Source organism: Oncorhynchus keta, chromosome 8, assembly GCF_023373465.1.
Source record: "Oncorhynchus keta strain PuntledgeMale-10-30-2019 chromosome 8, Oket_V2, whole genome shotgun sequence".
NCBI lineage: Eukaryota > Metazoa > Chordata > Actinopteri > Salmoniformes > Salmonidae > Oncorhynchus > Oncorhynchus keta.
In genome coordinates this window covers 44,965,935-44,988,866 of record NC_068428.1, presented here as the reverse complement: position 1 = coordinate 44,988,866, position 22,932 = coordinate 44,965,935, and the positions used below count along the sequence as shown (strand labels likewise).

Here is a 22,932-nt window from a genome sequence, read left to right as displayed (position 1 = left end):
AACTGGAATTTCAGTGTGCTTCCTGAATTGACTGAAATTTAAATGAAATTGAGCCCGAACCTTCAAAAAAAGGCTCATGAACAGATTCTACCCTGAAGCCATAAGACTGCTAAACAAGGCTGCTAAATAGTTAACCAAATTGCTACCTGCATTGACTCTTTTTTGACTCTATGCACACACACTAGACTACCCACACACTCACACATACTTACACTGACACTCCAACACTTACATACACACACACTCACTGTTGGCACACCGTCACCACACACACACTTCCACATTCATCACATACGCTGCTGCTACTGTCTATTATCTATCCTGTTGCCTAGTCGCTTTACCCCCTACCTATATGTACATATCTACCTTAATTACCTCGTACCTCGCACATCGGCTCAGTACTGGTAACCCATGTATATAGCCAAGCTATCATCGGATCAGTACTGGTGCTATGTGTACGGTGTATATAGCCAAGTTATCATTGGATCAGTACTGGTACTATGTGTACGGTGTATATAGCCAAGCTATCATTGGATCAGTACTGGTACTATGTGTACGGTGTATATAGCCAAGTTATCATTGGATCAGTACTGGTACTATGTGTACGGTGTATATAGCCAAGTTATCATTGGATCAGTACTGGTGCTATGTGTACGGTGTATATAGCCAAGCTATCATCGGATCAGTACTGGTACTATGTGTATGGTGTATATAGCCAAGCTATCATCGGATCAGTACTGGTGCTATGTGTACTGTGTATATAGCCAAGCTATCATCGGATCAGTACTGGTGCTATGTGTACGGTGTATATAGCCAAGCTATCATCGGATCAGTACTGGTGCTATGTGTACGGTGTATATAGCCAAGTTATCATCGGATCAGTACTGGTACTATGTGTACGGTGTATATAGCCAAGCTATCATCGGATCAGTACTGGTGCTATGTGTACGGTGTATATAGCCAAGTTATCATCGGATCAGTACTGGTGCTATGTGTACGGTGTATATAGCCAAGCTATCATCGGATCAGTACTGGTGCTATGTGTACGGTGTATATAGCCAAGTTATCATCGGATCAGTACTGGTACTATGTGTACGGTGTATATAGCCAAGCTATCATCGGATCAGTACTGGTACTATGTGTACGGTGTATATAGCCAAGTTATCATCGGATCAGTATTGGTGCTATGTGTACGGTGTATATAGCCAAGCTATCATCGGATCAGTACTGGTACTATGTGTACGGTGTATATAGCCAAGTTATCATCGGATCAGTATTGGTGCTATGTGTACGGTGTATATAGCCAAGCTATCATCGGATCAGTACTGGTACTATGTGTACGGTGTATATAGCCAAGCTATCATCGGATCAGTACTGGTAACCCATGTATATAGCCAAGCTATCATCGGATCAGTACTGGTACTATGTGTACGGTGTATATAGCCAAGCTATCATCGGATCAGTACTGGTACTATGTGTACGGTGTATATAGCCAAGCTATCATCGGTTCAGTACTGGTACTATGTGTACGGTGTATATAGCCAAGCTATCATCGGTTCAGTACTGGTGCTATGTGTACGGTGTATATAGCCAAGCTATCATCGGTTCAGTACTGGTAACCCATGTATATAGCCAAGCTATCATCGGATCAGTACTGGTACTATGTGTACGGTGTATATAGCCAAGCTATCATCGGATCAGTACTGGTACTATGTGTACGGTGTATATAGCCAAGCTATCATCGGATCAGTACTGGTGCTATGTGTACGGTGTATATAGCCAAGTTATCATCGGATCAGTACTGGTACTATGTGTACGGTGTATATAGCCAAGCTATCATCGGATCAGTACTGGTACTATGTGTACGGTGTATATAGCCAAGCTATCATCGGATCAGTACTGGTACTATGTGTACGGTGTATATAGCCAAGCTATCATCGGATCAGTACTGGTAACCCATGTATATAGCCAAGCTATCATCGGATCAGTACTGGTACTATGTGTACTGTGTATATAGCCAAGCTATCATCGGATCAGTACTGGTACTATGTGTACTGTGTATATAGCCAAGCTATCATCGGATCAGTATTGGTGCTATGTGTACGGTGTATATAGCCAAGCTATCATCGGATCAGTACTGGTACTATGTGTACTGTGTATATAGCCAAGCTATCATCGGATCAGTACTGGTACTATGTGTACGGTGTATATAGCCAAGCTATCATCGGTTCAGTACTGGTAACCCATGTATATAGCCAAGCTATCATTGCTCATTGTGTATTTATTCCTGGTGTAACACATTTTTACTATTATTATTTCAATTATTATTATTATTTAAATTGTTTTATTGTATTCTGCATTGTTGGGAAGGGCCTGTAAATAAGCATGTCACTGTTAGTCTACGCCTGTTGTTTACCAAGCATGTGACAATAAACATTTTATTTTATTTTATTCTTCTGGCAAAATGCGATGTACATGAAACTGATGTGCCATTTCTACCTGAGTCATAGATACATCTACTGACCTGCCTCTATAGAGCCATAGATACATCTACTGACCTGCCTCTATAGAGCCATAGATACATCTACTGACCTGCCTCTATAGAGCCATAGATACATCTACTGACCTGCCTCTATAGAGCCATAGATACATCTACTGACCTGCCTCTATAGAGCCATAGATACATCTACTGACCTGCCTCTATAGAGCCATAGATAAATCTACTGACCTGCCTCTATAGAGCCATAGATACATCTACTGACCTGCCTCTATAGAGCCATAGATACATCTACTGACCTGCCTCTATAGAGTCATAGATACATCTACTGACCTGCCTCTATAGAGCCATAGATACATCTACTGACCTGCCTCTATAGAGCCATAGATACATCTACTGACCTGCCTCTATAGAGCCATCGATAAATCTACTGACCTGCCTCTATAGAGCCATAGATACATCTACTGACCTGCCTCTATAGAGCCATAGATACATCTACTGACCTGCCTCTATAGAGCCATAGATACATCTACTGACCTGCCTCTATAGAGCCATAGATACATCTACTGACCTGCCTCTATAGAGTCATAGATGACCTGCCTCATCATAGATATCTACTGACCTGCCTCTATAGAGTCATAGATACATCTACTGACCTGCCTCTATAGAGTCATAGATACATCTACTGACCTGCCTCTATAGAGTCATAGATACATCTACTGACCTGCCTCTATAGAGCCATAGATACATCTACTGACCTGCCTCTATAGAGCCATAGATACATCTACTGACCTGCCTCTATAGAGCCATAGATACATCTACTGACCTGCCTCTATAGAGCCATAGATACATCTACTGACCTGCCTCTATAGAGCCATAGATACATCTACTGACCTGCCTCTATAGAGCCATAGATACATCTACTGACCTGCCTCTATAGAGCCATAGATACATCTACTGACCTGCCTCTATAGAGCCATAGATACATCTACTGACCTGCCTCTATAGAGCCATAGATACATCTACTGACCTGCCTCTATAGAGCCATAGATACATCTACTGACCTGCCTCTATAGAGCCATAGATACATCTACTGACCTGCCTCTATAGAGCCATAGATACATCTACTGACCTGCCTCTATAGAGCCATAGATACATCTACTGACCTGCCTCTATAGAGCCATAGATACATCTACTGACCTGCCTCTATAGAGCCATAGATACATCTACTGACCTGCCTCTATAGAGCCATAGATACATCTACTGACCTGCCTCTATAGAGCCATAGATACATCTACTGACCTGCCTCTATAGAGCCATAGATACATCTACTGACCTGCCTCTATAGAGCCATAGATACATCTACTGACCTGCCTCTATAGAGCCATAGATACATCTACTGACCTGCCTCTATAGAGCCATAGATACATCTACTGACCTGCCTCTATAGAGCCATAGATACATCTACTGACCTGCCTCTATAGAGCCATAGATACATCTACTGACCTGCCTCTATAGAGTCATAGATACATCTACTGACCTGCCTCTATAGAGCCATAGATACATCTACTGACCTGCCTCTATAGAGTCATAGATACATATACTGACCTGCCTCTATAGAGCCATAGATACATCTACTGACCTGCCTCTATAGAGTCATAGATACATCTACTGACCTGCCTCTATAGAGCCATAGATAAATCTACTGACCTGCCTCTATAGAGCCATAGATAAATCTACTGACCTGCCTCTATAGAGCCATAGATACATCTACTGACCTGCCTCTATAGAGCCATAGATAAATCTACTGACCTGCCTCTATAGAGCCATAGATAAATCTACTGACCTGCCTCTATAGAGCCATAGATACATCTACTGACCTGCCTCTATAGAGCCATAGATACATCTACTGACCTGCCTCTATAGAGCCATAGATACATCTACTGACCTGCCTCTATAGAGCCATAGATAAAGCTACTGACCTGCCTCTATAGAGCCATAGATAAATCTACTGACCTGCCTCTATAGAGCCATAGATAAAGCTACTGACCTGCCTCTATAGAGCCATAGATAAATCTACTGACCTGCCTCTATAGAGTCATAGATACATCTACTGACCTGCCTCTATAGAGCCATAGATACATCTACTGACCTGCCTCTATAGAGCCATAGATACATCTACTGACCTGCCTCTATAGAGCCATAGATAAATCTACTGACCTGCCTCTATAGAGCCATCGATAAAGCTACTGACCTGCCTCTATAGAGCCATCGATAAATCTACTGACCTGCCTCTATAGAGCCATCGATAAATCTACTGACCTGCCTCTATAGAGCCATAGATAAAGCTACTGACCTGCCTCTATAGAGCCATAGATAAATCTACTGACCTGCCTCTATAGAGCCATAGATAAAGCTACTGACCTGCCTCTATAGAGCCATCGATAAATCTACTGACCTGCCTCTATAGAGCCATAGATAAAGCTACTGACCTGCCTCTATAGAGCCATAGATAAATCTACTGACCTGCCTCTATAGAGCCATCGATAAATCTACTGGCCTGCCTCTATAGAGCCATAGAAAAAGCTACTGACCTGCCTCTATAGAGCCATAGATAAAGTTACTGACCTGGCTCTATAGAGCCATAGATAAAGCTACTGACCTGCCTCTATAGAGCCATAGATAAAGCTACTGACCTGCCTCTATAGAGCCATCGATAAATCTACTGACCTGCCTCTATAGAGCCATAGATACATTTATATAAATAGTATATGGACCTGGTCTTCATCTGGGAGTGATGACCTGTTACGACCTGTTACAACCTGTTATGACTGGTTACCAACCTGTTTTGATGTGGTATGACCTTTTACGACCTGTTATAACCTGTAACGACCTGTTACGACCTGTTACAACCTTGTTATGACCTGTTAGGACCTGGTATTACATGTTATGACACGCTCTGATCTGTTATGACGACTCTAATTACTGGTTCCATGGCCAATGTCATAATCCAAGCCAGATGTTGAGGATTATGACATCTCTCACAAGTTTCAAGTGTTATTAGTCGTATGTACGGGATGGTATACATTGTCCAACTAAATGCTTACTTGCAGGTTCTTTTTCGACAATGCAACAACAATAAGAAATAATAAAGATAAGAATAGGAACATAAAGTAAATGACTCAGTAAAATATAATAAACATTTTAGAAATCAGTATAATACAGGAAGGCACAATTTATAGTCCAATATTTACACATGTATTGATGAAGGGGTATGAATCCTTGGTAGTAGAATCCTTGGTAGTAGAATCCTTGGTAGTAGAATCATTGGTAGTAGAATCCTTGGTAGTAGAATCCTTGGTAGTAGAATCCTTGGTAGTAGAATCCTTGGCAGTAGAATCCTTGGCAGTAGAATCCTTGGTAGTAGAATCCTTGGTAGTAGAATCCTTGGTAGTAGAATCCTTGGTAGTAGAATCCTTGGTAGTAGAATCATTGGTAGTAGAATCCTTGGTAGTAGAATCATTGGTAGTAGAATCCTTGGTAGTAGAATCCTTGGTAGTAGAATCCTTGGTAGTAGAATCCTTGGTAGTAGAATCCTTGGCAGTAGAATCCTTGGTAGTAGAATCCTTGGTAGTAGAATCCTTGGTAGTAGAATCCTTGGTAGTAGAATCCTTGGTAGTAGAATCATTGGTAGTAGAATCCTTGGTAGTAGAATCCTTGGTAGTAGAATCCTTGGCAGTAGAATCCTTGGTAGTAGAATCCTTGGTAGTAGAATTCTTGGTAGTAGAATCCTTGGCAGTAGAATCCTTGGCAGTAGAATCCTTGGTAGTAGAATCATTGGTAGTAGAATCCTTGGCAGTAGAATCCTTGGTAGTAGAATCCTTGGCAGTAGAATCCTTGGTAGTAGAATCCTTGGTAGTAGAATCCTTGGTAGAAGAATCCTTGGTAGTAGAATCCTTGGTAGTAGAATCCTTGGTAGTAGAATCCTTGGTAGTAGAATCCTTGGTAGTAGAATCCTTGGTAGTAGAATCCTTGGTAGTAGAATCCTTGGTAGTAGAATCCTTGGTAGTAGAATCCTTGGCAGTAGAATCCTTGGTAGTAGAATCCTTGGTAGTAGAATCCTTGGTAGTAGAATCATTGGTAGTAGAATCCTTGGTAGTAGAATCCTTGGTAGTAGAATCATTGGTAGTAGAATCCTTGGTAGTAGAATCCTTGGCAGTAGAATCCTTGGCAGTAGAATCCTTGGTAGTAGAATTCTTGGTAGTAGAATCCTTGGCAGTAGAATCCTTGGCAGTAGAATCCTTGGTAGTAGAATCATTGGTAGTAGAATCCTTGGCAGTAGAATCCTTGGTAGTAGAATCCTTGGCAGTAGAATCCTTGGCAGTAGAATCCTTGGTAGTAGAATCATTGGTAGTAGAATCCTTGGTAGTAGAATCCTTGGTAGTAGAATCCTTGGTAGTAGAATCATTGGTAGTAGAATCCTTGGTAGTAGAATCCTTGGCAGTAGAATCCTTGGTAGTAGAATCCTTGGTAGTAGAATCCTTGGTAGTAGAATCCTTGGCAGTAGAATCCTTGGCAGTAGAATCCTTGGTAGTAGAATCCTTGGTAGTAGAATCCTTGGTAGTAGAATCCTTGGTAGTAGAATCATTGGTAGTAGAATCCTTGGTAGTAGAATCCTTGGTAGTAGAATCATTGGTAGTAGAATCCTTGGTAGTAGAATCCTTGGCAGTAGAATCCTTGGCAGTAGAATCCTTGGTAGTAGAATCCTTGGTAGTAGAATTCTTGGTAGTAGAATCCTTGGCAGTAGAATCCTTGGCAGTAGAATCCTTGGTAGTAGAATCATTGGTAGTAGAATCCTTGGCAGTAGAATCCTTGGTAGTAGAATCCTTGGCAGTAGAATCCTTGGCAGTAGAATCCTTGGTAGTAGAATCATTGGTAGTAGAATCCTTGGTAGTAGAATCCTTGGTAGTAGAATCCTTGGTAGTAGAATCATTGGTAGTAGAATCCTTGGTAGTAGAATCCTTGGCAGTAGAATCCTTGGTAGTAGAATCCTTGGTAGTAGAATCCTTGGCAGTAGAATCCTTGGTAGTAGAATCCTTGGCAGTAGAATCCTTGGTAGTAGAATCCTTGGTAGTAGAATCCTTGGCAGTAGAATCCTTGGTAGTAGAATCCTTGGTAGTAGAATCCTTGGCAGTAAGAATCCTTCCACCTTTATTTAACAAGGTAGGCCATTTGAGAACAAGTTGTCATGTATAAATTGTTCAGTATAATACGATTCTGGTAGCTACAGTTGTGATGTGTGTGCCACACCCTGATCTGTTTCACCTGTCTTTGTGATTGTCTCCACCACCACCCCCCCCCCCACCCACCCCCCTCCAGGTGTCGCCCATCTTCCCTATTATCCCCTGTGTATTTATACCTGTGTCCTCTGTTTGTCTGTTGCCAGTTCGTTGTTGTTCGTTAAAATCTACCAGTCGTTTCCCTGCTCCTGCCTGTTTTCCTGCTCCTGGTTATCAGTCCTTCCCGGTTTTGAATGTTCTGCCTGCCCTGACCCTGAGACAGCCTGCCGTTTTGTACCTTACCTCACCGTTCTGGATTATTGACCCCTGCCTGCCCTGACCTGTCGTTTGCCCGCCCCTGTTGTTGTAATAAACTCTTGTTACTTCTACACCGTCTGCATCTGGGTCTTATCTAAACGTGATAGTGTGTGTAGCATGAAATGAGTGATTGAGTGTGTGCTAAGGTGCAGAGAATCAGAGCAGCTGGTCAGTCCAGTTCAAGTGTTCAGCATTCTGATTGCTTGTAGAAAGAAACTGTCTCTGAGCCTGTTGGTGTCAGACCTCATGCTCCGATACAGTCTGCCTGGCAGTAAAGGAGTGAACGGCTGGAGGGTGTGGGGTCCTTGATGATGCTGTGTTCCTTCCTCAGGCACTGTTTCGAGTAGATGTCCTCGATGGGTGGGAACACGTTGCCAGTGATATACTGGGCAGTCTTCAGCACCCTCTGGAGGGCCACGGTCCCAGTAATGTACTGGGCAGTCTTCACCACCCTCTGGAGGGCCACTGTCCCAGTGATATACTGGGCAGTCTTCAGCACCCTCTGGAGGGCCACGGTCCCAGTGATGTACTGGGCCGTCTTCACCACCCTCTGGAGGGCCACTGTCCCAGTGATATACTGGGCAGTCTTCAGGGTGGTGTCCAGACCCAGAGTGGTGTCCAGACCCACAGTGGTGTCCAGACCCAGGGTGGTGTCCAGACCCAGGGTGGTGTCCAGACCCAGAGTGGTGTCCAGACCCAGAGTGGTGTCCAGACCCAGGGTGGTGTCCAGACCCAGGGTGATGTCCAGACCCAGGGTGGTGTCCAGACCCAGAGTGGTGTCCAGACCCAGGGTGATGTCCAGACCCAGGTTGGTACCCAGACCCAGGTTGATGTCCAGACCCAGGGTGGTCTCCAGACCCAGGGTGATGTCCAGACACAGGGTGGTGTCCAGACCCAGGGTGATGTCCAGACCCAGGTTGATGTCCAGACCCAGGGTGGTCTCCAGACCCAGGGTGATGTCCAGACCCAGGGTGATGTCCAGACCCAGGGTGGTGTCCAGACCCAGAGTGGTGTCCAGACCCAGGGTGATGTCCAGACCCAGATTGGTACCCAGACCCAGGTTGATGTCCAGACCCAGGGTGGTCTCCAGACCCAGGGTGATGTCCAGACACAGGGTGGTGTCCAGACCCAGGGTGGTGTCCAGACCCAGGTTGATGTCCAGACCCAGGGTGGTGTCCAGACCCAGGGTGATGTCCAGACACAGGGTGGTGTCCAGGCCCAGGGCTTGGAGTCGAGCTTGAAGGGAACAATAGTGTTGAATGCTGAACTGTAGTAAATGAACAGCGTTCTCACATACACTCAGTGTAAAAAACGTTGCTCTTTCCATGACAGACTGACCAGGTGAAACCTATGATCCCTTATTGATGTCACCTGTTAAATCCACTTAAATCAGTGTAGATGAAGGGGAGGAGACGGGTTTAAGAAGGATTTTTAAGTCATGAGACAACTGAGACATGGATTGTGTTTGTGTGCCATTCAGAGGGTGAATGGGCAAAACAAAAGATTTAAGTGCCTTTTAACAGGGTATGGTAGTAGGTGCCAGAAGCACCAGTTTGAGTGTGTCAAGAACTGCAATGCTGCTGGGTTTTTCATGCTCATCAGTTTCCCGTGTGTATGAAGAATGGTCCACCACCCAAAGGCCATCCAGCCAACTGGACACTACTGTGGGAAGCATTGAAGTCAACATGGACCAGCATCCCTGTGGAACGCTTTTCGACACCTTGTAGAGTCCACGCCCCGACGAATTGAGTCTGTTCTGAGGACAAAAGGGGGGCAGGCAACTCAAAACATTAGAAAGCTGTTCCTAATGTTTTGGACACTCAGTGTATGTGTATGTGAGTGGAAGTGTACTCTTCCACAACGAATAGATGGCGGGATGACGCAATCATGTCTCCACACCCTCCAGATATATTGCCCTCCCTGTCTGAGTCAATGACCTTTATTACTGGAGCTCTTGTACAAACAACTATAATATATAATAATAATATATGCCATTTAGCAGACGCTTTTATCCAAAGCGACTTACAGTCATGTGTGCATACATTCTACGTATGGGTGGTCCCGGGAATCGAACCCACTACCCTGGCGTTACAAGCGCCATGCTCTACCAACTGAGCTACAGAAGGACCAACAACTATTATAGACTCCAGTCATTGATACTGTATATGTCACTCATGACGTCATCTCTCATTGACCCGACTGCGTAACATAATTGGTATCGTGCATCTGATCCAATTAAAAGCAAATGTGTTGGTTAACGGAGATTACTCAAGGTGCTGTGGATACTGTATTTACCTAGAATGATTTTTTCAACACCAGATATCAGACCGGTCGTGCGTGGTCATTGTTTAGTGACAGCATGGAAAAGTTTGATTTTATTTAAGCCTATATATAAATATCATCACAGGTATTAAATATGATGCAGACATCATCTCCCTTGACAGTGTGTATGAGAAATAGGTAATTCACATTTGTGTCATTATACATTTACATATGAGACATTACCAACGGTGGCCTGTGGAGATTTTTCTCAGTGTGTCAGTCTATTTGATATAATAAGCAAACTGTATCATTTTGTGATTGAGTCAGAAAATAAAGAGACAGAGGAGATGTACATGCTTTTTTTTTCTTCTTTGATTTCTAAAGAATTCCATTTCCTGACTCCCGGGAGTTAAGAGGTGTCAAAGGATGAGGATGGGTCTACCAATGAAAATGGAGACGGCTGGGAGACAAACTCAGCTCTCCCCCTCTCCATCATCACTGCACTCAGAATTACATCCAGCCGCTCATTCTCTCTCTCTCTCTCTCTCTCTCTCTCTCTCTCTCTCTCTCCCTCTCTATACTCCCGCTCTCTACCTCTCCCTCTCCATCCTTCTGCTCTCTCTCTACCTCTTCCGCTCTCTCTCTCTCTCTCTCTATACTTCCGCTCTCTACCTCTCCCTCTCCATCCTTCTGCTCTCTCTCTACCTCTTCCGCTCTCTCTCTCTCTCGCTCTCTCTCTCTCCCTCTCTACACTTCCGCTCTCTACCTCTCCCTCTCCATCCTTCTGCTCTCTCTCTACCTCTTCCGCTCTCTCTCTCTCCCTCTCTCTTTCTTTCTCTCTCTCTCTACCTCTTCCTCTCTCTCTCTACCTCTCACCCTCTACATATCTATCTACCTCTTTCCCTCTCTCTACATCGCTCTCTCTCTCTCCCTCTTTCCCTCTTTCTACATCTCTCTCTCTCTCTTCCTCTCTCTACATCCCTCTCTCTACATCTCTCTCTCCCTCTCTCTACATCTCTCTCTCTATACATCCCTCTCTCTACATCCCTCTCTCTCTCTCTCTCTACATCCCTCTCTCTACATCCCTCTCTCTCTCTCTACATCCCTCTCTCTACATCTCTCTCTCTCTCTTCCTCTCTCTACATCCCTCTCTCTACATCTCTCTCTCCCTCTCTCTACATCTCTCTCTCTCTACATCCCTCTCTCTACATCCCTCTCTCTACATCCCTCTCTCTACATCCCTCTCTCTACATCCCTCTCCCTCTCTCTCTACATCTCTCTCTCCCTCTCTCTACATCTCTCTCTCCCTCTCTCTACATCCCTCTCTCTACATCCTCTCTCCCTCTCTCTACATCCCTCTCTCTCTCTCTCTACATCCCTCTCTCTACATCCCTCTCCCTCTCTCTCTACATCCCTCTCTACATCCCTCTCCTCTCTCTCTACATCCCTCTCTCTACATCCCTCTCTCTCTCTCTCTACATCCCTCTCTCTACATCCCTCTCTCTCTCTCTCTACATCCCTCTCTCTACATCCCCTCTCTACATCTCTCTCTCTATACATCCCTCTCTCTACATCCTCTCCTCTCTACATCCCTCTCTCTACATCCCTCTCTCTCTCTCTCTACATCCCTCTCTCTACATCCCTCTCCCTCTCTCTCTACATCCCTCTCTCTACATCCTCTCTCTACATCTCTCTCTCTATACATCCCTCTCTCTACATCTCTCTCTCTCTCTCTACATCCCTCTCTCTACATCCCTCTCTCTCTCTCTCTACATCCCTCTCTCTACATCCCTCTCTCTCTCTCCCTCTCTCTACATCCCTCTCTCTACATCCCTCTCTCTACCTCCCTCTCTCTACATCTCTCTCTCTACATCCCTCTCTCTACATCCCTCTCTCCCTCTCTCTACATCCCTCTCTCTCTCTTCCTCTCTCTACATCCCTCTCTCTACATCTCTCTCTCTATACATCCCTCTCTCTACATCCCTCTCTCTCTCTCTCTCTACATCCCTCTCTCTACATCCCTCTCCCTCTCTCTCTACATCCCTCTCTCTACATCCCTCTCTCTCTCTCCTCTCTCTACATCTCTCTCTCTATACATCCCTCTCTCTACATCCTCTCTCTCTACATCCCTCTCTCTACATCCCTCTACATCTCTCTCTACATCCCTCTCTCTACATCCCTCTCTACTCTCTCTCTACATCCCTCTCTCTACATCCCTCTCTCATCTCTCTCTACATCCCTCTCTCTACATCCTCTCTCTACATCCCTCTCTCTCTCTCTCTACATCCCTCTCTCTACATCCCTCTCTACATCCCTCTCTACATCCCTCTCTCTACATCCCTCTCTCTACATCCCTCTCTACATCTCTCTCTACATCCCTCTCTCTACATCCCCTCTCTCTCTCTCTCTACATCCCTCTCTCTACATCCCTCTCTCTACATCCCCTCTCATCCTCTCTCTACATCCCTCTCTCTACATCCCTCTCTCATCTCTCTCTACATCCCTCTCTCTACATCCCTCTCTCTACATCCCTCTCTCTCTCTCTCTACATCCCCTCTCTACATCCCTCTCTCTACATCCCTCTCTCTACATCCCTCTCTCTACATCCCTCTCTCTACATCCCTCTCTCTACATCCCTCTCTCATCCCTCTCTACATCCCTCTCTCTACATCCCTCTCTCTACATCCCTCTCTCTACATCCCTCTCTCTACATCCCTCTCTCTACATCCCCTCTCTACATCCCTCTCTCTACATCCCTCTCTCTACATCCCTCTCTCTACATCCTCTCTCTACATCCCTCTCTCTACATCCCTCTCTCTACATCCCCTCTCTACATCCCTCTCTCTACATCCCTCTCTCTACATCCCTCTACATCCCTCTACATCCCCTCTCTACATCCCTCTCTCTACATCCCTCTCTCTACATCTCTACATCCTCTCTCTACATCCCTCTCTCTACATCCCTCTCTCTACATCCTCTCTCTACATCCCTCTCTCTACATCCCTCTCTCTACATCCCTCTCTCTACATCCCTCTCTCTACATCCCTCTCTCTACATCCCTCTCTCTCTCTCTACATCCCTCTCTCTACATCCCTCTCTCTACATCCCTCTCTCTACATCCCTCTCTCTACATCCCTCTCTCTCCATCCCTCTCTCTACATCCCTCTCTCCCTCTCTCTCTACATCCCTCTCTCTACATCCTCTCTCTACATCCCTCTCTCTACATCCCTCTCTCTACATCCCTCTCTCTACATCCCTCTCTCTACATCCCTCTCTCTACATCCCTCTCTCTACATCCCTCTCTCTACATCCCTCTCTCTACATCCCTCTCTCTACATCCCTCTCTCTACATCCCTCTCTCTACATCCCTCTCTCTACATCCCTCTCTCTACATCCCTCTCTCTACATCCCTCTCTCTACATCCCTCTCTCTACATCCCCTCTCTACATCCTCTCTCTACATCCCTCTCTCTACATCCTCTCTCTACATCCCTCTCTCTACATCCCTCTCTCTACATCCCCTCTCTACATCCCTCTCTCTACATCCCTCTCTCTACATCCCTCTCTCTACATCCTCTCTACATCCCTCTCTCTACATCTCTCTCTCTACATCCCTCTCTCTACATCCCTCTCTCTACATCCCTCTCTCTACATCCCTCTCTCTACATCCCTCTCTCTACATCCCTCTCTCTACATCCCTCTCTCATCTCTCTCTACATCCCTCTCTACATCCTCTCTCTACATCCCTCTCTCTACATCCCTCTCTCTCTCCTCTCTCTACATCTCTCTCTATACATCCCTCTCTCTACATCCCCTCTCATCTCTCTCTCTCTACATCCTCTCTCTACATCCCTCTCCCTCTCTCTCTACATCCCTCTCTCTACATCCCTCTCTCTCTCTCTCTACATCCCTCTCTCTACATCCCTCTCTCTACATCTCTCTCTCTACATCCTCTCTCTCTCTCATCTCTCTCTACATCCCTCTCTCTACATCCCTCTCTCTACATCCCTCTCTCTACATCCCTCTCTCTACATCTCTCTCTCTACATCCCTCTCTCTACATCCCTCTCTCTACATCTCTCTCTCTACATCCCTCTCTCTACATCTCTCTCTCTCCCTCCTTCTTTTCCTTTGTTCCCTCCCTCCCTCTGTTCTTTATTCTCAGACATCCACTGCTGCCTGCTTCCTCCCCTGGGTTGCAGCATCGACGCAGGTTGGCGTCACAGAGTTCTAATTTTACTGCTGTTGATGCTGATGTTAAAAGAAGCGACGAGCACCTGCTATTCCTGCCTCCGCTCCTTCTCCCTGGAGCTGGCAAGGCATATTAATAGTGACAGTTATTACCAACACACTATTTTAGCTGAGAAAAACATTGGAGCATGACTCGCTGCTGAGAGAAAAATGCTCTAAAAAGCTCTAAAGAGATATCTACTTTTGTCGGGGGGGGCAGGTATTTTGTTAGATCTTAAAGGTGTTGTGTGTGTGTGTGGGTGCTGAATGCTTACGACATGAAGAGGATAGCGTCAGTAGGACTAGCTTCTCTCTCTCTCTCTCTCTCTCTCTCTCACATACGTCAAAAAAAGATGCCTGTGATTGTGAACATGAGTTCCAGCAAGAGATTTGAACAAAGACTTTTGATTACAGCAAGAGATTTGAACAAAGATTTTTGATTACAGCAAGAGGGTTCAAAAAAAAACCCATCAATATTGGTGTAGTTTTAACCCGTAACTCCTCTGGGGCTTCTGAAAGACATTCTAGGAAGAATTCACATTAACGGAGATAAAGATCAGGAGACGTAATAAAGAACCACGTGTAAAAGCTGTGACACTTTCAAAATGATTGCAGAAAAAAAGGGTGTGTCTATGATAGACCAGGCAGTCAGAGCGAGAGCGGAAGTTCATTGTGTCTTTCGGTGTGTGATTGCTGACTTCCTTACCACGACCCGCCCTCCTCTAATTCACTAGATCACAAAGCCTTTCCCAAGTACAGTCATGAATTAAACTGCCTCCATTTAGTCGATACAAAGGAAATATGAGGACATAGGAAATGAGTGAATGGGTTTGATTAATGACTGGTTTTTATTTATTTATTTAACTTGTATTTTCACTGGTATTGGGGTGGGAAGGGGGAGGATGAGAGTATAAAGATAAGCAACGAAATTCCATACCTTGGGCCTGTATCTCATGACATGTGTGTGATACTTGTACACGTCCATACCTTGAGCCTGTCTCTCGTAACATGTGAGTGATACTTGTATACATCCATATCTTGGGCCTGTCTCTCATGACATGTGAGTGATACTTGTACACGTCCATATCTTGGGCCTGTCTCTCATGACATGTGAGTGATACTTGTATACATCCATATCTTGGGCCTGTCTCTCATGACATGTGAGTGATACTTGTACACGTCCATATCTTGGGCCTGTCTCTCATGACATGTGAGTGATACTGTAAATTGAATATGATATGCTGCAGTGACAGAGATGTGAGATAAATAGGCTGAGGCATAGTGATCAAGTATAGCATAATTAACCTCGTCGTGATCATGGTACAGATCTCTAAAGACATTCTGATCACACCTGTCAGTTAAGACCATTAAAGACCTCCCTGAGCTTGGAACCTTTCACTTCCAGACCACCACAACTCCTCCTGATGTCTTCCCAACATGTTACTATTTTCCCCTATGAATGAAAACTCATTGTCTACAGTGTGACCAGACTGTGTGCTCTGTACTCATTATCTACAGTGTGACCAGACTGTGTGGTCTGTACTCATTCTCTACAGTGTGACCAGACTGTGTGCTCTGTACTCATTATCTACAGTGTGACCAGACTGTGTGCTCTGTACTCATTATCTACAGTGTGACCAGACTGTGTGCTCTGTACTCATTATCTACAGTGTGACCAGACTGTGTGGTCTGTACTCATTCTCTACAGTGTGACCAGACTGTGTGCTCTGTACTCATTCTCTACAGTGTGACCAGACTGTGTGCTCTGTACTCATTCTCTACAGTGTGACCAGACTGTGTGCTCTGTACTCATTCTCTACAGTGTGACCAGACTGTGTGGTCTGTACTCATTATCTACAGTGTGACCAGACTGTGTGCTCTGTACTCATTCTCTACAGTGTGACCAGACTGTGTGGTCTGTACTCATTCTCTACAGTGTGACCAGACTGTGTGCTCTGTACTCATTCTCTACAGTGTGACCAGACTGTGTGGTCTGTACTCATTCTCTACAGTGTGACCAGACTGTGTGCTCTGTACTCATTATCTACAGTGTGACCAGACTGTGTGCTCTGTACTCATTCTCTACAGTGTGACCAGACTGTGTGCTCTGTACTCATTCTCTACAGTGTGACTAGACTGTGTGCTCTGTACTCATTCTCTACAGTGTGACCAGACTGTGTGCTCTGTACTCATTCTCTACAGTGTGACCAGACTGTGTGGTCTGTACTCATTCTCTACAGTGTGACCAGACTGTGTGCTCTGTACTCATTATCTACAGTGTGACCAGACTGTGTGCTCTGTACTCATTCTCTACAGTGTGACTAGACTGTGTGCTCTGTACTCATTCTCTACAGTGTGACCAGACTGTGTGCTCTGTACTCATTCTCTACAGTGTGACCAGACTGTGTGGTCTGTACTCATTCTCTACAGTGTGACCAGACTGTGTGGTCTGTACTCATTCTCTACAGTGTGACTAGACTGTGTGCTCTGTACTCATTCTCTACAGTGTGACCAGACTGTGTGCTCTGTACTCATTCTCTACAGTGTGACTAGACTGTGTGGTCTGTACTCATTCTCTACAGTGTGACCAGACTGTGTGGTCTGTACTCATTCTCTACAGTGTGACTAGACTGTGTGGTCTGTACTCATTCTCTACAGTGTGACCAGACTGTGTGCTCTGTACTCATTCTCTACAGTGTGACCAGACTGTGTGCTCTGTACTCATTCTCTACAGTGTGACCAGACTGTGTGCTCTGTACTCATTCTCTACAGTGTGACCAGACTGTGTGCTCTGTACTCATTCTCTACAGTGTGACCAGACTGTGTGGTCTGTACTCATTCTCTACAGTGTGACCAGACTGTGTGCTCTGTACTCATTCTCTACAGTGTGACCAGACTGTGTGCTCTGTACTCATTCTCTACAGTGTGACCAGACTGTGTGGTCTGTACCTTAAAAAGCCAAGTTTAGCATCAGAGTAGAGTACGATCGTTGGGGTATATGAATAATTTAATATAACATCGCTTTGCTCTTAAAAACGGGAGTCTTCTCACCACAGCACCACTCCTGTTCCCTGTTATAGCTGTCTGTGGTCTGTGGCCTTACTATGTCCATTATTGCCCAGAACAGTAGACCTAGTCTAAAGGTTTCTGCTTTCAAATGTAGCACATATCAGCAGCCTCATGACTCACCATTTTATTGAGCATCTTTCTTCTTTAGTTCAAAAGTTAGACATATATATTTTACAATACCTTTTTCTGTATGAGGGTAAAGATGACAAAATAATCTAATTGAATATTTCCTCCCATAGAGAAATTTTCTTCACAACGAAATACAAGTAGATCTATTCAACACATGACATAAATCGCTTTTAGTGTCAGATACAGACCTCAACATTCTGCAGGTGCACAGACTAAAAAGCACGATACTCTGGTAATGTTGCTGGCAATGAGATGACAAAAAATCTGCCATTTTTATTTCAGGATTGTTTCATGCAAAAGCTTTAGCTTATATATTGTTGCAATCTTATCGAAAATGTCCCAGACTGAACTCTCCAGCTGTTTCAGTAGCCTTCATTTACGTGAGCAGTCCCGAGGGATCGAAGTGATAAGCAAGTCCTTCATAATAAAAACACAAGATTGCATCTAGTTAGAGCATTGTCAGACATTTAGCTAAACCCTAATTAGCTCAAAATACTGTATGCTGTTGCATGCATCCCGACAGCGCGAGAGAGCATCCTGTGATGCAGAAGAGAATATATACATCTTCTGATTGACATAGTTGCTCATGTAAAACGGGTTAAAAAAAAGTGGAAAGCAAATTGATTGCCAACGCGGTTTAAACAGAATACGTTCCAGAAATATCAGCCGTTGAGGCAGCAACATCTATATTTGGGCACGGAAGTAGAGGTCACCGCGCAGCGTTCCGTTGCCCAGTGAGAAAAAAAACAACGGATAAGCACGCACTGACGTCAGAGCGCTCTGACGTTGAGTCGACCTTGGCAACAGAGCGATGGAACATTAAACAGACAACGCATGGAGATCCTGGAGAGGAGTAGACTGGCCAATCCCGCAGAGCCTGGTTCCTCTAGGTTTCTTCTTCCTAGCCACGGCGCTTCTACAGCTGTATTGCTTGCCGTTTTAGGTTGGGTTTCTGCATAGCACTTTGTCATCTGCTGATGTAAAAAGGGCTTTCTTTATAAAAATAATCATATTTTTATGGTCCAATTTTAGACAAATTGTGTAAATGCCCCTATAGAACACTTATTCGATATACTATATAAAGTATTTCAGTGCAAATTGTGTGTTTATTTAGACAAAGGGGGAAGAAGCAAAGAGATCTTTTTAAATATTTCATTTCCTTTTATTTGTTAGGTTTACAAAGGTTGTTTGCTTTGTAGTTCATTTAAATAAATAAAAAAATACATGTAATAAATTAAATACTAACGTTTTCACAGAAAACTCTCATACTAAGATATAGACCACTCAGACCATAGTTAGAGAAGCTCATGTTTTTTTTTATATATATACCACAAACAAGTTCACATTCCATCAACCAGAAAACAAACTGGTCAAGATAACTATATTGCGCTGAAGAACAAGTCAACAACTTTGTTATCTAGAGCCATAAAATCAATATACGGTTTGTAAACCCAAACTATTATGTGTTATAAGTTAAACATGCTTTAACTTGCTACAGTTGAAAGAGGCAAGTAATAACCGATTATAGTCGAGACAACTTGGTAAACAAATCAAATGCGTCGCTTCCTGGTTGTGTGTCCAAGTCCATAGCCCTGCGATCATTCTGCACATCTAACACTGTACATGAAGTGCCAAATGTGCTCTAGAGGAAGTCGTGTTGTGTGGAAGAGGGGGGTCCCCAAGTGCATTGCGTTTGACCAGAGCCCGAAGCAGTGCACTATATAGAGAGCCATTTGGGTAACTCAACTTGAAGTTCTCCTCACAGGGCTAGGAGGGTAGGGGAGCTGAGGGAATCAGAGGACTGGTCATTGCTGGTGCTGCCTCTCCGGTGGGCTACACCACAGGTAGGGAAAGCCTCAGCCTCTGGGTAGGTAAAGACAAATGAAGACTTATAGGTAGTGCAGGATGGGGTGCAGGTGACCACAGGGGTGCACAGGGGCTCAAAGTCATTATTGGCTGTACTGTAGAGAGGCTCCCAGTCCTGGGTGTACAGGGAGCTGGTCAGATCGACCTCGGGCACCGACCGGGCCGTCTCCATCTCCGTCTTGACGAGGAGAGACAGGGACTCCAGGCAGGCTGTGTCCAGGTCGGCCATCTTGACGTCAGAGACGGAGGCATTGGACAGGAATGGACTGCTGGAGAACATGGAGGCAGAGGTTGAGAGGGTGGAGGTGAGGGGAGTGGCGGAGCTGGATACCATGCGCTGTGGTGGGGACAGCTGGATGGAGACCCCATGGGAGGGAGAGATGGAGGAGAAAGTCATGTCCATATCAGAAGGGATCTTGCAGATGGGCTGGTGGGCTGCGAGGATAAACTCCAATTTCTCCTTCTCTTTGAGCAGGTTGGCGATGTCGTTCTGGAGAGCGGACTTCTCGTCCTCCAGCTCGTCGGTTTCACCCTGCAGAGTGTCGGTGAGTTCCTTCCTCCTGTTGCGGCATTTAGCTGCTGCCTGCTTGTTCCTCTCTCTACGGACTCGCTTCTTCTCCTCCTCCTCAGGCGAAAGCTATAGAAGAAAAAAGAAAGAAAATTAAGTCCCTGTAGTTCTCCAATTTAATGCAAATGTCATCATTAAACGCTACATGCACGGTTTTCCACATTCAAAACGAAAGCAGTGTACATACATTGTTGCAACACTATAGTCCCATAGACCAGCTTTAAGATCAGTTAGGAGAATTACCTGTTCCATTTTGCCTCTGCGCCCAGAGCTGTGGCCCTTGTTCCTCATGGCTCTAGTGTAGGTTGGGGGGCTGGCACTGTAGGGATGGGCTCTGTAAGAAGGTGCCACAGAGGATAGCGGCTGGACCAACCACTGCAGGTCTGGGCTGGCAGAGATGGCGGTAACAGTAGGGATGAAGGACGGACCACTGGACACTGAATTCAGGTCTGTGAAGTCCTGTTGCAGAAGGAGGGTAAATCAGTCAGTACAGTAGAATGTATATAGACAGAGGGTCAGCTACTAAGGAGGGTGGGTGGTACTGCTGCTGAAGCAATGCACCAGCATCATTTCACTCATGCATATGAATTTAGTCAGTTGGTTGGTCGGTCTATTAAAAGCCATAGTGTTTATAAATATCCCTAGTGATGTAGGCTATGACGCTTAACTTCTCTGGAGTTTCCTCGCTGCTTGTTAAATTAATACAGGAGCGTGTAGCCGGTGCTATGTTGCAGAGCATAACAGTGATACTGATACTTTAGAAGCGTCGAGCTTTATATGCGTCAACATCTACTATGCACATTCATGCATTGTTATAACATGTTAAAGTGTAAGATACGATTTGATAAAGGTTTAGCTGCATACGGTATCGCTGGAATTGCATGGTTTATAATCCATCATTACTGCGTGGTTATTACACTTATAAAACAGGTATTTAATGTAATTGTAAAAAGGCAATATGCCACATTGACTGATGTATATACCTGAGATTGGGGAGAGCCCATGCTGGAGTAGGATCCCTCAGGAGAATTGAAGTAAACCAGCTTGTCGCCGGATGGAGAAGCTGTACTACAGCGAGAAGAAGAGTCACAGTCGGTGTTGAAAGCGGAGTACATCATCGTTTCAGGAGATCACGAAGAAACTCGATAAAATTCCAAATCAAGTGAAACGAAAGTAAGCCACGGCTAAAGCTGTCAAAGTCAAGTGATCCTTTTGGCAGGTTAGCTGATGTCTCTTTCGTTTATTACAGTATCTCTCTTCTGCTGCGGAAAGTTTGACTACCGACTTTGACAGTTCGCATGGTTTTTATAGGCTTGCAGACCGTCTGGCGAGGAAATAATCGTGACGTAGAATTGGGACGTACCTTCCTTGAATGGGTGAGGAGCACAACATAACAACGGTTTATGAAAATACTAAACACAAATGATGAGACTTGTAACACCTTTTTAACTATCGAATGAATTCATTTTGTGCTTAAAAGTACTTTTATTGTGTGTTTATTGGCAACAAAACATTGTTTAAAAAAAGTTAGAACTTCAAAGTTCCCTTTCTCAAGAAATGGAACGTTCCAGAAGGAGATCCCGTCAACGTAATTTACCTTATATGGTGCATCCTGTTAAATGGGCGGGCCCTGCTGGGAAACGCAGAACTATTGAAGATGGGAAGGTTGAAGACGATGAAGTAATTCCATACAGAAGCGTCCGAAAAGAAACCAATTCATAGGACCAGCTCCATTGATAACGACTTGCGCCGTTGCTAAATTGCAAAGAGTTCTGGGATATTATAATCCTCCTGTTTTAATGAACCTGTATATTTTGAACCTAGACAGGAACATGACGTTAAGGAAAGACAACAGAGAACTAACTGGCTGTTGTGAAAACTGGAATATGGGATACTAAATGGTCAGCTATGGCAGAATATAACAAAGTAAAGCTATTTATGGTTAACATTATGTATAGTTACATTCAACAACAATGCAATAGTTTATATAGGATTTAATGCTGTGTTATTTGTGTTTTACCAGAGGACCTATATTGTCCCATGGTAATGATGTGGAATATAGGTTAATTCTCCTATGCAGGTTAGTTTCACAGCCTACAGGCCCTACGCCTATTTTAAATACCAATGTGGTGCACACCCGAGTCCTAATCTAGACCCCAGAATAATTGATGATAAGGGATATATGGCAGGTAGCCTAGTGGTAAGAGCTTTGAGACAGTAACCGAAAGGTTGCTGGATTGATTCCCTGAGCTGATGTAACAGTATAACTTTAGACTGTCCCCTCGTCCATATCCGGGCACGAACCAGGGACCCTCTGCACACATCAACAACAGTCACCCCTGAAGCATCGTTACCCATCGCTCCACAAAAGCTGCGGCCCTTGCAGAGCAAGGGGAACTACTACTTCAAGGTCTCAGAGCATGTGACGTCACCAATTGAAACGCTATTTAGCACGCACCGCTAACTAAGCTAGCCATTTCACATCCGTTACACTCACCCCCCTTTTGACCTCCTCCTTTTCCGCAGCAACCAGTGATCTGGGTCACGGCACCAATGTAACAGTATAACTTTAGACCGTCCCCTCGCCCATACCCGGGCGCGAACCAGGGACCCTCTGCACACATCAACAACAGTCACCCTCGAAGCATCATTACCCATCGCTCCACAAAAGCCGCGGCCCTTGCAGAGCAAGGGGAACTACTACTTCAAGGTCTCA

The 22,932-nt window shown here is 44.7% G+C and overlaps 1 protein-coding gene across 1 annotated transcript; it reads right to left on the bottom strand.

Moving 5' to 3' along the window:
* Positions 1-18,920: 18,920 nt before the first annotated feature.
* On the bottom strand, positions 18,921-21,502 carry fosab (v-fos FBJ murine osteosarcoma viral oncogene homolog Ab). Its single transcript, XM_035763162.2, has 3 exons — positions 21,200-21,502; positions 20,460-20,675; positions 18,921-20,285 (listed from the first exon to the last, which is right to left on the bottom strand). The coding sequence occupies exons 1-3, from the start codon at positions 21,332-21,334 to the stop codon at positions 19,542-19,544; spliced, it is 1,095 nt and encodes a 364-aa protein (XP_035619055.1). The 5' UTR covers positions 21,335-21,502; the 3' UTR covers positions 18,921-19,541.
* Positions 21,503-22,932: the final 1,430 nt, after the last annotated feature.